This window comes from Micromys minutus (assembly GCF_963924665.1).
Source record: "Micromys minutus genome assembly, chromosome: 1".
Taxonomy (NCBI): domain Eukaryota; kingdom Metazoa; phylum Chordata; class Mammalia; order Rodentia; family Muridae; genus Micromys; species Micromys minutus.
Genome location: NC_137969.1, coordinates 63,720,863 through 63,737,152, shown reverse-complemented (window position 1 = coordinate 63,737,152; position 16,290 = coordinate 63,720,863). Strand labels below are relative to the sequence as shown.

The 16,290-nt window shown below is 45.3% G+C and overlaps 1 protein-coding gene across 1 annotated transcript in view; it reads right to left on the bottom strand.

The window, feature by feature from the left end:
• LOC308430504 (kinesin-like protein KIF28) overlaps positions 1 to 16,290 on the bottom strand; it is a gene marked incomplete at its 3' end in the record, with an annotated part of 51,293 nt that overhangs the window by 24,861 nt on the left and 10,142 nt on the right. Inside the window, exons 3-7 of the mRNA XM_080929642.1 lie at positions 13,627 to 13,830; positions 11,420 to 11,455; positions 8,143 to 8,367; positions 5,982 to 6,136; positions 2,653 to 2,764 (exon numbers count right to left, since the gene is read on the bottom strand). Of these exons, the coding sequence (XP_080785768.1) occupies positions 2,653 to 2,764; positions 5,982 to 6,136; positions 8,143 to 8,367; positions 11,420 to 11,455; positions 13,627 to 13,830 (732 nt within the window). The remainder of the gene's footprint in view (positions 1 to 2,652; positions 2,765 to 5,981; positions 6,137 to 8,142; positions 8,368 to 11,419; positions 11,456 to 13,626; positions 13,831 to 16,290) is intronic.

Below are 16,290 nucleotides of genomic sequence, written 5' to 3'. Positions count from 1 at the left end.
ACTTAGATACAGAACTCTAAACTCACCAGAATAGGATAGATAATAGAATACTTTCTCCCGAGTTGCCGAATTTGAATAGATGAACTTTTTGAATATAATTCTTTCCTAATAACTTTCACAACCTTTTTCATAATTGTTCCTACTATATGTTGTTTATTGTTATAAGAAATAGACCCCCATTTTAAAAAATATTTATTTATTTTATGTATATGAGTACACTGTAGTTGTCTTCAGACACACCAGAAGAGGGCATCAGATTCTATTATAGATGGTTGTAAGCCACCATGTGGGTGCTGGGTATTAAACTCAGGACCTGTGGAAGAGCAGTCAGTGCTCTTAACTACTGAGCCATCTCTCCAACCCCCAAGATCTTTTTATTTAGACAAACAAAAAAAAAAAAAAAAAAAAAGAAGAAGGAGAATTGTTGGGATCTGCTCTGTTGCTATGTATTGCAATGCTAAATTCTATATCCAGAGGTCTAGGCCTATGAATGGATTCACATGATTACCGGCTTTTGTTGAGTAAAATCTTGATCCTAAATTTAAAACCATTGGTTAAATTAAAAAGGCCACAGCAAATTACTGGAGGGATTAGAGGTAGGCAGGCTTTTGCATTACTTGGTTGGATGGTGTGGGATAGAGAAGAGAGGAAACAGAGGAGAGAAAAGAAAGCACCATGAGAAGAGATGGATCATGAGCACATGGCCAGGGAACATCACTAGGAAGTAGCCAGGCTGGCAGTTAAAAGTAGATCAGGGGTGATCCCACACACACCTAGTAATTGTCAAAGCCAAATACAACAAACATAGTGTGAGTTTATTACAATTTATAAGTGTGCTACACAGGAGGAATGTGATTCTGAGGTCAGCCTAATCTATATAGTGAGACCCTGATTTGAAACAAGCAAACCCCTCAGATCTCCCCTCATCAGTGTTGCTGATCTGCACAGGTGTCCTGGCCTCACTGTCTCTGGGGACTATACTCCTGTCACACCCTTGGGTTTTAAACTGTAGTCTGCCGTGCACAAGGTGGCATAGTTGCACTGACTTTGTTTCTGCTTTCCTGGTACTGGAAACGGACTCTAGAACTGTAAACATGTTAGTGCTGTGCCCAGTGTATTTCCCCACAGGGAAGTGGAAAAGTGGCTTTGGTTTCTGTTTGTTTGTTTGTTCTTTTTCTTTTCTTTTTTTCTATTTTTTTGTTTTGCTTTGTTTTGTTTTTTGTTTTGATTTTTTATTTTTGAGACAGAATTTCTCTGTGTAGCACTGGCTGTCCTGAAAATGTAGATTAAGCTGGCCTGGGACTCACAGAGATGCCCTTGCCTCTGCCTCCTGAGTACTGGTATTAAAGTCATGTGCCTCTATCACCCAGCAGGTATGATGTTTTATTCCAAGTTTTTGATAAATGTACCACTGAGATCCACAAATAACTGACACCCTGAAAGACTTTAAAATGAAATATTGGGGCTGGAAAGATGGCTCAGCCGTTAAGAGCACTGACTGCTCTTCCAGAGGTCCTGAGTTCAAATCCCAGAAACCACATGGTGGCTCACAACCATCTGTAATGAGATTTGATGTCCTATTCTGGTGTGTCTGAAGACTGCTACAGTGTACTTATAATAAATAAATACATACATACATACATACATACATACATGCATACATAAATAAAATTATTTTAAAAATATTTTGTTTGAAGTCCTGGACTTGTCTCCCCTCACTCCACAACCCCCTTTCCTTACCCCTTTCCACCCCCACCCTACACCCTATACCCCCTGCCATGTTCAGCAAATTCCATTTTCTCCCCCTTCCTCCAACCCCCTCCCCCACACACATTTAGAAAATCACTGAGCAGAAAAGGCACCAAAAGGCCCAGTCCCATATTCCTGACAGGCGTCCCAACCCGACCCTCCACCTGAAGTCACAAGCCACCAACCCACCTCACACACACACACCCTCTATCAGATGCTGCCAAGACATAGTCTGCCTGTGACATCTTTGGGTTTTGTCTCCAGAGACTGGTTAAGTTTCCCTGGCGCCCATTCCCAAATAAGCCTTCCTTATTTACTTTTTAGTAGGCTGAATTGGCTTATTTCTTTGTCAGGGAAAAACCTATCAAGTTTAGGCAATAGTTTGTGATAAAAGCTCGGGTGTGTTTGACAGTGAGTTTTGGGAAGAGACAACCTTTACCCGGTTTTGTTTCATTCTACAGTTGGCGAGAACAGGGCCCTGGTATATCATGTCGCACCACACAGTGGCTCTCAGTGACGGCACAACTTTCTGGCAACTACCTGCCTCACCACAGAATAATGGTGGTCTATTAATTCTGTTCTTATAGCAAAAATAATTATATATAATATTCCAAGCTGTAGGCATGGCTCAGTGTAGAGCACTCGTCTGGCATGTGGTAGGCGTTGTTTTCTACCCCATCACAAAACAAAGACAAAATGGAAAGCAACATATATTCCATGTACCATACCCAAAAGCTGCAGCATAGAATATGTAAAATATTTAATATTGCGGAAGCCTTGTCACACACCTCCGTGTAATTACATGGAGGGCGGGGCCAAGCCATAAATCCAGGGTGTGCTGAGAGTGATTTCCTCCATAGACCACTAAGACCAGAGCAATGTCAGTTCTAAGAATGATCTTACCAGCGTCGTCCGGCTGTTTCCGCCCAGAGCTGACTGGAGCAGTTTGGTCAGAACAGAATCCCTGTAGGGAATATGCAGTACTTTCTTCCCCACAGCTACGTCAGCCAGAGCACTGGGTGAAGGCAAAAACAGAACAATCAGTGGGCAGGATAAGAATCTACCTCCCTAGGGGTAGGCTAGAGACGGTTCATGCATCCTTGATGGGTTTGAAGGCCACCCTGTGGGTATGCACCCCTACCATGGGGGGTAAGCTGCTCTGTGGATAAGCCCCGCCCCCTGCACAGGTAAGCTGCCCCTTCTCATTCTCCCTTCAAGGATTCATTGTGCTTTTCCTCACTCGAAAACCATGAGACAAGCTAAATCCTTCCTCCCTGACAAGGCTTCATGTCAGGGAGAAGAAGCCAATACACCCTGTAAAATGATAATAACACAGAGTAGGAGATACTTGTGTAAGAGCACCCAAGCAAGAACGGACATAAGCCGTGTACCTTGCTCTGTACACAGCCTCGTTTACACAAAAGACAGTGACTGCAGAGAAGGTACCAAGTTCAAGAGCATGTACCGTTCATGCAGAGAACTCCAGTTTGAATTGTACAAGTAGCTCACAACTGCCTCTGTCTCCAGCTCCAGGGGATCTGACGCCCTCTTCTGGCCTCCACGACCACCTGCACCCATGTGCACCTACCCACACTCACAAACACAGCCATGCACACAATTTTAAAATGTTGTAAATTATAAAACTCAAGACTATTAGGCAAAAATTAATCTGATAGTAGACATCAGCTTGTTTTGGTGGTGTGACAACCGGGAGGGGGTGTGTGTTTGTGTCTGTGTTCCAACGGGGAGGGGTGTGTTCCAGTGGGGAGGAGTGTGATGGAGATTGGTGATTTCTGAAAGTCTTCTATATTTTAACATGGGTGCTAATTTTGTGTGTGTGTGTATGTGTGTGTGTGTGTGTGTGTGTGTGTGTGTGTGTGTGTGTGAACATGTATATATTAGTTCATTCAACAGAGAAATTAAGATTTTTGTACTTCAAAACTAAAACCAAAAGATTTATGTATGTCACTGTGATTCATGCCTTAATTAATGAGTTTTTTTTTTAAAGTTCATCTCAGAAGAAAATATAGCACCTTATCTTTTTATAAGAAAATGTGCCACCAGCACTCTGAAGTTGGGATTGGGCCCTGCACCTTGCCTGGCACCGTAGTAGAGCTGGTCCTGGTGGCACAGGGGAGGGTGGACCAGCCCCAAAGGCATGAAAACAGAGCTGACCCTGCCCCTGGCTGGCTGCAGCATTGGGTGAGCTAGCCAGGGAAGTACCAGAGAGCTCCCCCTGGTGGTGTGGGTGTGGGAGAGAGCAGGCAGGTTAGTTTCCACCCATGCCCAGATCCAGGGCTTTGAGTTGGCCCACCCCAACATCTATGTACCTCATCTATGAACTGCTGGACTGTGTGGAAGGACCAGACCTGCAGATCCAAAGCTGCAGGACCTCCATGACACGGGGCAACAAAAGGATAACCAAGAGTCCAGACGAGGATCCAGGATTGATGGTGTGGCAGAACCCAGAGGCCTCGAACCAGACCAATGACTCACTGCTTTGAACATTCGCAAGTAAAGATGTGTGGACACTATGGGACACACTGTGACACACCAAAGCTTCCACAGTGAGGTTTATGGTTGGTTTTGTGGGGAGATTGTAAAGACATTGGATGGATATGAAGGGAGGAAGAGATGGGTGGGATTGGTGTGGATGATGTAAAATTCACAAAGAATCAATTTTTAAAAGTTTTAGAAAAATGTGCCCCATATTCACACTTATGTGATAAGACAAGATAGGAGAGGACTGGAGAAGACTCACTGGGTGCAGTGTGGAGAGTGGGGTTCAGACTGCAGCACCCACATAAAAGTCAGGCAGGTGTGGCAGCACACCAGAGCTTATCTCCCGGGGGAGCCCCAGGGAATCTGCTTAGCTAGACTAGCTGAACCAGCCAGCTCCTTCTTCAAGAAACCCTGCCTCTGTAAATGCAGTGGAGAGACTTGAAGAAGACACCCCACATCTCTGGTCTCTGCACATAGGTGTGTACACATGTGTGCACATAGGTATGCACATGTGCACACGTATCCACTCACAGGTGTGGCCACAAACAAGAAGATCTCCTTGGCAAAAAGAAAAAAAAAAGAAAGAAAGTAAAAGAGAAAGAAACGGGGGAAAAAGAAATTGTATTGGCTGGTTTTGTGTGTCAACTTGACACAAGCTGGAGTTACCACAGAGAAAAGAGCCTCAGTTGAGGAAATGCCTCCATGAGATCAGCTGTGAGGCATTTTCTAAACTAGTGATCAAGGGGGGAGTGTTCAGCACATTGTGGGTGGTGCCATCCCTGGGCTGGTAGACCTGGGTTCTATAAGAAAGCAGCAGACTGAGAAAGCCAGGGGAAGTAAGCCAGTAAGTAACATCCCTCCATGGCCTCTGCATCAGCTCCTGCTTCCTGACCTGCCTGAGTTCCAGTCCTGACTTCCTTTGGTGATGAACAGCAATGTGGAAGTGTAAGCTGAATAAACCCTTTCCTCCCCAACCTGCTTCTTGGTCATGATGTTTGTGCAGGAATAGAGACCCTGACTGAGACAGGAGGAACAGTAGTGGTGGAGGAGCAGAGGGGTAGAACCTCCAAGAGAAGAGGACAGAAAAAAAATCTGCACCAATTAGTTCTTGCATTGTCAGGTGAATACTTATTAGTGTTATTTTGTTTAATTGTTAATTAGTTTTGAATATACAGGAAGGCAGGGCATGAACTGATGCCAATGAATTGTGAAATAAGGGTTAGTGTTCATCTAACCTTATTTCTTTCACCTTGGTAGGTTTTGGAAGTGGGGATGGGATCCGGGTCTTGGGCTCACTAGGGAACTGGAGCACCACCCTCAGCTCGTTTATCTGTCCTTGTTAAGTGTTGAGTTCATTTGAATGAGAATCATCCCCATGACTCATGTGCTCAAATGCTTAGTTCCCCTTTGGTGGAACTGTCTGGGAAGGATTAGGCGGTAAAGTCTTGTAGGAAGTGAATCACTGGGGGTTAGCGTTGAGGTTTCAAAAGCCCACAGCATTTGTTAGCCCTTTCTACATCCTGTTCCTAGATCAAGATGTGAGCTCTCAGCTACTGCTCCAGAGCCATGCCTGTCTGCCTGCTGCCAGGTTCCCCACCATGATGGTCATGGACTCATCCTCTGAAACTGTAAGTGTCCAGTAAACTATTTCTTCTCTAAGTTGCCTTAGATGCTCATGGCATCTCTTTGGAACAACAGCTTCTATGAACATTCATACGCCAGTCACGTACCTGATGACGTTCCCTAAACTGGTTAGGCTTAAATTGACCCTCGATCCTTCCCTCAGACGGTCTCCTTCAGACCCTGATGATCTCTGCCTTTCACTTCCTGCCAAGTCCACCATGTTGATTCTGGACTGTTTGGTGAGAGCTGAGTCCAGGAAAACCTGTAGAGACACAACACCTCAGGCTATTAGGCTGATGCCCAAAGAGACAGACTGGCCCATGAGCCTTCATGGTTCCTCAAGGTGTTATCTCAGGCTCCAAATATATTAGATCAATGACATTCGGCACTGAGAACTGTCCCTGTGCAGGGACAGACAGATGACTGTGCTGCCTCCCAGGTCCAAGTGTCCTGCCTCCTCTCTTCAGGTCTGCAAAGCTCTTTTGCAGAGACATATTGGACAGCAGGCATCGGGCAAGCCTTTTGTTTTGTTTTGTTTTGGTTTGGTTTGGTTTGGTTTGTTTTGTTTTGGTTTGGTTTGGTTTGAGACAGGGTGTCTCAGTGTAGCTCTGGCTGTCCTGGTGTAGATTTATGTTAAGGCAATATATGATTAGACAGGGAGAGGAGGTGGGAAAATGGAGAGGAAACAGAAGAGGAAGAGTCAGGGGAGGGAGGAAAGGACAGAATGGGAATAAGAGGACTGTTCACGGCAAGTGAGAGGGATTTCTTAGGAGGAGAATAGAGAGTATAGTGGTAAATCTACCCAAAATAGACTTGCAGCTTGTGTTCCTAATCACTGAGTTGTGTTTTCATTGAATGGGTTTATTTGGGTTGAAGAGGAAAATGCAACAAATTGGCGATTGGGTTGAAAAGGATATTGCAACATCCTGGAACTTACTGTGTAAACCAGGCTGGCCTCCAACTCAGAGATGCCCCTTGCCCCTAGAATAAGAACTTCAAATGAGAGAACCACATATGCAGTATGTGCATTTTACTAACATGGTAAAACTCATCTAGGGAATGGCACTTAAAATGTACAAAATTCTCCCCCTCCCTGTCTTCCTCTCCTTTCTCTCTCCCTCCCCCTCTCTCTCCCTACCTTTCTCTTGTTTCTCTGTGTCAGTGTTTCTGTATATGTGCATATTTATATGAGCATGTTTGCATATTTGCTTTTATGTGTGTGCATGCACAGGTGCACATGTATGAACAATGAGTATCCATGCAGAAGATGGAAGTGGCTATCAGATGTCCTCCTCAACTGTTCCATACATACATATATACTTATACACACAGTTAAGCCTCTGTGGTCTTTCTGTCTCTGCTTCCTCAGGTTTATGATTATAGGAGCATATCTAGCTCTTCATGTGGGAGCTGGGGACTTGAACCCAGCCCCTTCCTGCTTGTACAGCAAGTGCTTTACTGATGAGCCATCTTGTTCTTTAGAACATGATACTTCATTTCAGCCTCCCAACATTCCTGAGAACAGAGCTATCAACCCATTTTACAGAAGAGGAAACTGAGGGCTGGAAAGACAATCTCCTCAAAACCGTAGCACTGGTAACTAACAGTCAGAATTATCTGCTCTCTGTTCCTAGTGTGAACATGATGGTTTTCTCCACTGCTAGTCCAGCACAGAAAGCTCATGTGTAATTACTGCTGGCTGGGCATTTGCCTGGGATGCAGGAGCAATGGCTTCTAGAACAACTTTGGGATGTTACTTATAGATGTCCTGACACCCATCAAGGAGACTGGAAAAGATAAATCCTCTCCTGTTTACCAGAGGCTGTAGTTAGTGGACGTTACAGGGATTTCCAAGTATTAATCTTGGTCAGAGTCTCAGAAAGGTGCTTCGGTACCTGGCTATGCCCTTGGCTCATATCTGGTCCTCAGACTGGTGACCGTGGACCTGTTAACCTAAATTTCCCACTTAGATCACAGGGGCTCATGACTCCTCTACCAACTCAGACTCAAAATTCATTCCACTAAGTGTAGAATTTACTTGAGGAAAAACTGCCAGCCTTGTCCTGTGGCCACTCTGAGAGGACTTGTTAATCGTAAGATTGCTTCATCAAAAGTAACAGGACAGCCTCATTGAGGGGTAGACAGGGAGAGCATGTTCTATGGTGGGAAGTGGTTACTTTAGCCCACTGGTCCTCCCTGGAAGGACTCACTGTACCAGCCCCACTCTGACCCCCTGCCCCCCGAGCCTGTGGCTGAGGAGGACCCCACCTGCTTGAACTGGATGGCGATTAGCATGTGGGATCGGCTGCTGCTGGCATTCATGTTGGTGGATGCTGTCATCCTGATCTTTGATCCTTGCTCCACCAGCTTCTCAATTTGTACATAATTCTCACAAGGCACCCACTTCAGACCTTCCACAAAAAAACCCAGCTGCTGATCCTCCCTGACTCTTAACCCTCCGGGAGCTTTGGTTCTAGACAGCAAATCTCTGATCTGTGGGGGGAAAGAGAAGGAATGGATACTGTTTAAGACGGTGAATTTCATCTCCTTCCTTGTTAGATCACTACCTGCAAAACTTTAGGTGCTCTGTAAATATGCCTGACATAACTGAATTAATACCCAGTTTCTTCCTGGACAGATACCCAAAAGTCACTTCAACATATAACAAGGACACATGTACCACCATGTTCATAGCAGCCTTATTTATAATAGCCAGAAGCTGGAAAGAACCAAGATGGCCTTCAACAGAGGAATGGATACAGAAATTGTGGTACATATTCATAATGGAGTACTACTAAGCTATCAGAAACAATGATTTTTATGAAATTCTTAGGCAAATGGATGGAACTAGAAACTATCATCCCGAGTGATGATACCAACATACCAACCAGTTGTTGGGATTCTGTAAACCCCACCCCTCAGTTACCTGGAAATAGCTAGGTATGCTCTGCACCAGTTACCTAACACTGTAAAAGGGGCTGCTTGTCCCTCCTCTCTCTCTCTCTCTCTCTCTCTCTCTCTCTCTCTCTCTCTCTCTCTCTCTCGCTCTCTTTTGCCCTCTTGCTCTCCCACCCTTGCCCCTCCTCTCCCCACCACCCCCCCTTTTGCCAAGGCCAGCCTCTAGTTCTCTACTTCTCTATTCCTCTCTTCTCTCTGAACCTTCCCATCTTAATTAGTAAAATAAAGAAATGCCAGTGACTGGGCGGGGCAAGGGGGTAGAGAGGGCTGAGAGGTCAAAGGAGGTCAGACAGTGGAGGGGGAAGATACTGGCAACATGGACCATGATCCTAGGACAAGCTAGACCCAGGTGATATTGATTGGTGTTAAAAAGCTATGAACATTAAGGATTTTATAGGTCTAGTTAGTATCTCATATAAAAAGGCAGTTTGTATCTTTGTCTATTTGATGTAATCTTGTTGTGTAGAGAGTTTGTGGATTGAGAGTTGGATATACAAACCTGTTTGAAACTCTATTGGGCTGTAGAGTTGTGTTTGTGTGGGATTTTGGGGTACAGAAACACCCTGGATGGAGGCGGAGAACAGGCAGTAGTAAACTGCCAAGGGAAGGGAGTTGCGTGGACAAGTTGGGCCATGTTGGCGGCTCAGACCGGGCCAGAAAAGAGATAAGCATTTTTATTTTTTAATATTTACTGCAACACTTACTGGCAGGAACCTGATATGGATGCCTCCTCAGAGGCTCTGCCAGAGTCATACAGATAGAGTTGAGGATGCTTCCAGCTAACCATCGGACTGAACATGGGGACCCCAATGAAGGAGCTAAAGAAAGGACTGAAGAAGCTGAAAGGATTTACAACCCCATGGAAAGAACAACATTATCAACTAACCAAACCCTCCAGAACTCCCATGGACTAAAACACCAATCAATGAGCGCACATGGAGAGACCCATGACTCCAGTTGCATATGCAGCAGAGGACAGCATTGTCTGGCATCAATGGGAGGAGAGGCCTTTGGTCCAGTGAAGGCTCATTCTCCCAAATGCCAAAGCACTGAGGTGGAGAAGGTGGTTGGGAGAGGGAGCACCTTCATGGAAGCAAGTGGAGAGGGAGGGGGTTAGGAGTGGAGGGGAAAGTATAACATTTGAAATGTAAATACAGAGAATATCCAATAAAATCTACGGAGTTTCCATAGGGGCCAGACAACCTTATAACTGAGCTCAGTGTCTCGACACGGCATGGAGGACAATTTTGTTGTTCTCTCTTTCCATCTTTATGTGGGTTCAGGAGATTGAACTCGGGTCACCAGGCTCAGCGGCAGCGAGCACCTTAATCTCGGAGCCCTCCTGCCAGCTCCCAGAAACCTAGCTTTTAAGTTGAGCAGTTATTTTTGGAAATACAGTTTCACTATTTTCAAGAACCCCCCCTTATCTGAATTGCTAAGCATGCTGTGAGAACTTCTTCCCCATCCATGGGAATTGTTCAAGGAACTCTAGCGTACACAGGCAGAGGAGGCCTTCTGTGGGGCAGGGAAGAACTGGGGAGAAGGGCTGTAAATTGAGATGTTGAGTGCTGTTGTTATTATCACTGTCATCGTCATCATCATCATCATCGTCATCTTGCCATTGGGATGGAGCCCGTGATTTTATCTACCTCTAAGTTACACAAAGTTCTAGCTTGGCCTAGACTACAGAACAGTACCCTGTTCCTGTTTCAAATAAAATAAATAACAAACAAGCAAACCGTGTTGTTCTTCCTCTTCTCAAAACTATTGTAGACATAAGTCTGCCAACCACTGGCTGAGTCAGATCCAAGGCACCAAGTGCTTTGCTGTGACCTGCAGAGCTGTACCATTGCTTTGCTGTGACCTGCAGAGCTGTACCATGCCTCAGCATAGGCTGCAGAGCTTCCAAAATCCCTTTTAGTCCCCGCAGCATCTCACCTGTGACCTTGAGCCAAGAAAGGATAAAGGTCTGGGAGACACGTCTGGGAAAGGGGAACTTTGCTGTGGTGATGATTTGAGTGAGCGTAGCTGGTCCCCAGTTGGTGGAACCATTTGGGAAGGAGTAGAGGGTAGGAGGAGGTGTGTCACTGAGCTGGCCTTTGATGTCCCCACTGGCTCTGCTTCCTGTCGGTGGGTTCAGATTCGAGCTCTCAGCTGTTGCTCCAGTGCTATGTCTGCCTCCTGCCATGTTCCCTGTCACAGTGGTGAAGGACTCTTACCCTCTAGGACTATAAGCCTCAGAGAAACTCTTCTGTGTATTGCCCTGGTGTTTATCACAGCAGTAGATCGTCATTAACAGCTGCTGTGAGGCTAAGGCATGAAGAACAAGGGGTCTGAGATGGTGCTGGAGAGGTAGGTGGGCCACAAGAAGGATGACAGGCAGCAAGAGCCCTTGGTGTCCACGAAGTCACTCAGGTATGTGTGTCAGAGCAGGGGCTTTCGGGATGGATATGGCTCAATAGTAAAGCCTGTGTTTAGTGTGTGTGAGGACCTGGGTGTGGATTCTCTGCAGAGGGGGGCTAGGAAAGGAGACAGGCAGATAGACAGAAAAGGAGAGAGAGACAGACACAGAGAGAGGGCACGTTACCTGTTCATTGTAAATCTCCAGCATGCTAAACATGACCTGCAGAGAGAACAGTGAGTCAATACTGCCCAGAAGGTAAGGGGTGACATAACAGGGAAACACTAACATACTCTAGTAAACTGTGTCACAATGCATGGTTCTTAAGGAATTTCGTACAAAGACACAAAACTGGCTCGGGAGGTCCAGCTCAAGCACGAGGACCTGAGTTTGGCTCCCCGGCACCCACAGAAAAAGCCAGTGGTGCTTATGCCCACCTGCAGCTGTGGAGCTGTGAACAGGAGGCGCTCTGGGCTTGCTCCCCGAGAACTCCAGGTCCAGTGAGAACCCGTTCCCAAGGGGACAGGTGCAGAGTGATTGATGGAGGTGGGCACCCAGGGTCCTCCTCAGGTCTCCACAAGTGTGCACAGAAACATGTACACCTCCCTGTACAGATATGTGTGTATATCTTTGTATCACATGCATGTATATACTCACATAAGAGATCCAAAATAAAACAACAACAAAATGGGCACAGCACAGGGACTGTATTCCAGCACTTAGGAGGCTAAGGCACAAAGGCTGAGATTGGGACGGAGAGGGGGAGGAGGGGAGGGGGAGGTGGCTTCTGCCATGCAGTGCTGTGGTAGGGTTTTAGGAAGGACTTTATAGAAATGACTCACTGCACAAACATCACCTGCTAACCCAGGGTTCCAGTAGTTTCTTTCTTTCTTTTATTTTTTTTAACAGACTTAGTTCATTTATTTTGTCTTTTATAAAAACCCTTATGTGGTAGCCGCAGCTGGAGCCTGGGTCCTCTGAACAGAGACTCTGGTGTGGGTTTTTACATGATGATCAGTGAATTCCTGATAAGGAGACTTGGTGAACACAGTTTCTTTCCAGAGGTCAGGGGTCAGGTAGCTGTACGTTTTTGAGATGTCATCAAAGGTGGCCTTGGCAAAGTTGCCCAGGGTGGCAGTGCAGCCTCTGGCTGAAGTGTAGCAGTCATCTATACGGCCATCTTCAGAAGCTTCATGGGCACAGGAGCAGAGACAGTGCTAGTGTCTCTGGGGACAGGAATGAGATGCACCAGCACAGAGCCACAGCTGTCTGTCACCTTGCATGGGACAGTGTGGGGCTTGCCAATCTTGTTCCCCCAGTAACCTCTCCTTACAGGGACGATGGAAAGCTTGGCCAGGATGATGGCCCCTCGAATGGCAGTGGCAACCTCCTTGGAGCACTTAACACCAAGACCAACGTGACCATTGTAGTCCCCAATAGCGACAAAAGCCTTGAACCTGGTCTGCTGGCCAGCCCGAGTCTGCTTCTGCACTGGCATGATTTTCAGAACCTCATCCTTTAGAGATGCACCCAGGAAGAAGTCGATAATCTCAGACTCCTTAATGGGCAGGGAGAACAGGTAGATCTCCTCCAAAGACTTGATCTTCATGTCCTTAACCAGGCGGCCCAGCTTGGTGATGGGGATCCACTCCTTGTCTTCAGCTTTACCTCCACGAGCCCCGCGGCCTCGACCACAGCCTCGGCCTGGACCAGGACCGCGGGCCCTAAGACCGCTGCCGAATCCTCCGCGGAAGCCGCTGCGGCCTCCTCAGCCTGGGCCCCGGGTCTTCCGGGCCCTCCCGCTGCACCGGCGTCATCCGCCATTTGGTGTTTTCCCGAAGAAGAAGCTCCAGTAGTTTCTAGAATGGGATCTCACTACCAAGCCATGGGTTCTGTTTGTGTGAGTTTAACCAACAATTGGTCAAAACCAGTAATAACAAAGAAAATCCCCTGCCTCTGCACCAAACAGTGCAGGCTTTTGTCTCCTTTGTATTTTGATGATCTCTGCTGCCATCTAGAATAAGCAGAGACAAGGACTGCCTGTGGGTATTTGCTGACATTTTACTGTCAGGTTTTGAAGCTAGTTACACCACTGATGGCCACCAACATTCAGTAGATTTAAAGTTTGCTCTGGAGGCGACTGTGCCAGGGACAATAAGGCCATCCTTGGCACCTGGGTGACCTTCAGAAGTAGAGCACGTGCTTCCGCCTGCCTTAGGCTGGGTCCAAGTCCCATCACCACATATGATACAATATATACACATCTGTCCATATCTGCCTATCTTAGTGCATACCCATAAATCTGAAAATACAAACAATGGTGCCTTCCATTTGTGGAAAATGAAAAGATGCAATTCCCAGGAGAAGGGATTCTAGAATAACCAAAGACATACCTGGAGTTCTAGATTTTCCTTTTGCTTCTCAACAGCGTGGAAGAGCTCTTCACACACTCTTGGAACAATACCCTTGTTTGTTCCAAAGCCAATCATGGAGTAGCTTTTTCCAGAGCCCGTCTGGCCATAGGCCAGGAGAGTAGCATTGTAGCCTCGCCAGGCACTGTCTAGAATTCCCCTTCCGATATCATGGAAGACATCGCTCTGGAAAGGAAACCGGTAAGTGTCACCAGCGGTGGTGGCGGATCTCTTGAGTGTTTCTTCACACATATGCATTTGTGTGCACACTCACATAACACCACTCCACTTCACAGAACCACAGTTTGTATCTAGCGTGCCACCCAATGGTTCATTCATCAAAGGTTCAGCTCACAGGTTGGTAGTGTTGGAAGGCTGTGGAAACACCAGAGTCTTTTATTTGTTTAGTTATGAGATCTAGAGTCCCCCCTCCCACCACTGTAATATAAAACATTACTTTACCAAGGGCTGAAAATGTAATCAACACTGAAGTCTTGATTCAAAGTGGGCTATCACAGGTATTTTTTTATACAAACAGAAAGCTGCCTAATGCGTACACCCTAAAAAAAAATCTCTCCTTGAGGCTTAGTGACCACCGATGAGAGGGACCAAAAAGATGGTAAGAACCAGACAGAGGTCAGGGAGGATCCAAGCAGGACCTACTACACTCATTTCTCATGGCACCAGACCTGTACAATGACATGCCCATCCCGACTCCAGGGCAGAGTCGGGAGGGGCCCAAGAGCCCCATGCCCAGCTGAGGATACTAACAGTTGATAAATTCTAGGGGAAGACAATTTTCTTTAAGGGTTCGATCTCTGGCAACGAAGAGGCTCCAGTCAATGGCCCCATACTCCTGAGTATATGGATAGCTAAAACTGGTCTCTTGTGGGTCAATGAATAAATAAATAAATAAATAAATAAGGAGGGAGTGGGAGAGTGAGTGGGGGGTGGATCTAGAAGTTAAGACAGAAGAATAAGGTGTGAATATCGAAAAAACACAATGTATACATATAAGAAATTCTTAAAAAACTAATAAAAATATCTTATAAAATGTGTTTAAATTTGTATTATTTTATTATCTCATGTGCATGGCTATTTTGCCTACATGTATGTTTAGACACCACCTATGTGCTTGGTGTCCTTGGAGACTGGAAGAGGACGTCAGATAGAATGTTAGTTACAGACAGTTGTAAGCCATCATGAGTCTGCTGAGACTGAGGAAGAACAACCAATGCTCGTAACCACTGAGTCACCTCTCCAGCTCCTAGAAATATATGAAAATAACAACAAACTTTAAAAACCAGACATGGTGGTAGAGTTCTTTGGAAGATAGAAACAGAAAAAATAGAAACTTTATTTATTTAGTTAGTTATTTAGTTATTTTTGGTTTTTTAAGACAGGGTTTCTCTGTGTAAGAGTCCTGACTGTCCTGGAGTCTATTTGTAGACCAGGCTGGCCTCAAACACAGAGATCCTCCTGCCTCCACCTCCCAAGTACTGTGAACAAAGGGGTGAGCCACCACCGCCCATCAAAGAAACATTTTTTAAAGGAGAATTAAATAATGCCAGTGCCCACAATTGTTGAAAAGACAGGTAATGGCCTGGCTCCTTTCCTTATCAGTCACAAGTGACACAGAAATAGTTCTTAAAGAGTAAAAAAGGGAATATCCTAGGACCATTTATAGAATTTATATTTCTTTTTAAAAATTATTTATTATATATATATATATATATATATATATATATATATGAGTACACTGTCATCATTTTTTATGTATATGAGTGCTCACCAGACAGACTAGAAAAGGGCATCAGATCCCATTACAGATGGTTGTGAGCCACCATGTGGTTGCTGGGAATTGAACTCAGGACCTTTGGAAGAGCAGCCAGTGCTCTTTAACCGCTGAGCCATCTCTCCAGCTATATCATTCTTAATTCTGAGAAAGAAACACACACTAACACAGTTTGATTTACTAAGAAAAAATTTACAATAACCAGTTTTAATACTATATGTTTTTATAGGAAGAACTAAAAAGCTGCACACCTTTAATAACAGCATCTGAGAGGCAGAGGGTCTCTGAGCTTGAGGCCAGCCTGGTCTGTATAGTAAGTTCTAGGATATCCTGGCTGAATAAAGAGATGCTGTATCAATGAATAAGTAAACAAAACAAGCAAACAAAAGGAATAACGAATTATTGTACGGTCGGGACTGTGTGATTTCTAGGATTAATGGAATTTGGCCTATAGTTTTCTTTATTTTTATTTTTAATTATTTTATTTATTTTACATCAGTTGTTGCCCCCTCTTATTCCTCTCTCCCCAGTCTCTGTCTCTCTCTCTCTCTCTCTCTCTCTCTCTCTCTCTCTCTAGATTTATTTACTCAATTTATATGAGAACACTGTAGCTGTCTTCAGATACACCAGAAGAGGGCATCAGATCCCATTACAGATGGTTGTGAGCCACCAAGTGGTTGCTGGGAATTGAACTCAGGACCTTTGGAAGGACAGTCAGTGCTTTTAACTTCTGAGCCATCTCTCCAGCCCTAGCCTATAGTTTTCAAGAACACTGTCTCTATACTTTTACTCATGTATGTATTTGAATGAAGTTATCTGCAGCTTTTAAAAAGGGGCTAGAGTATATGTGT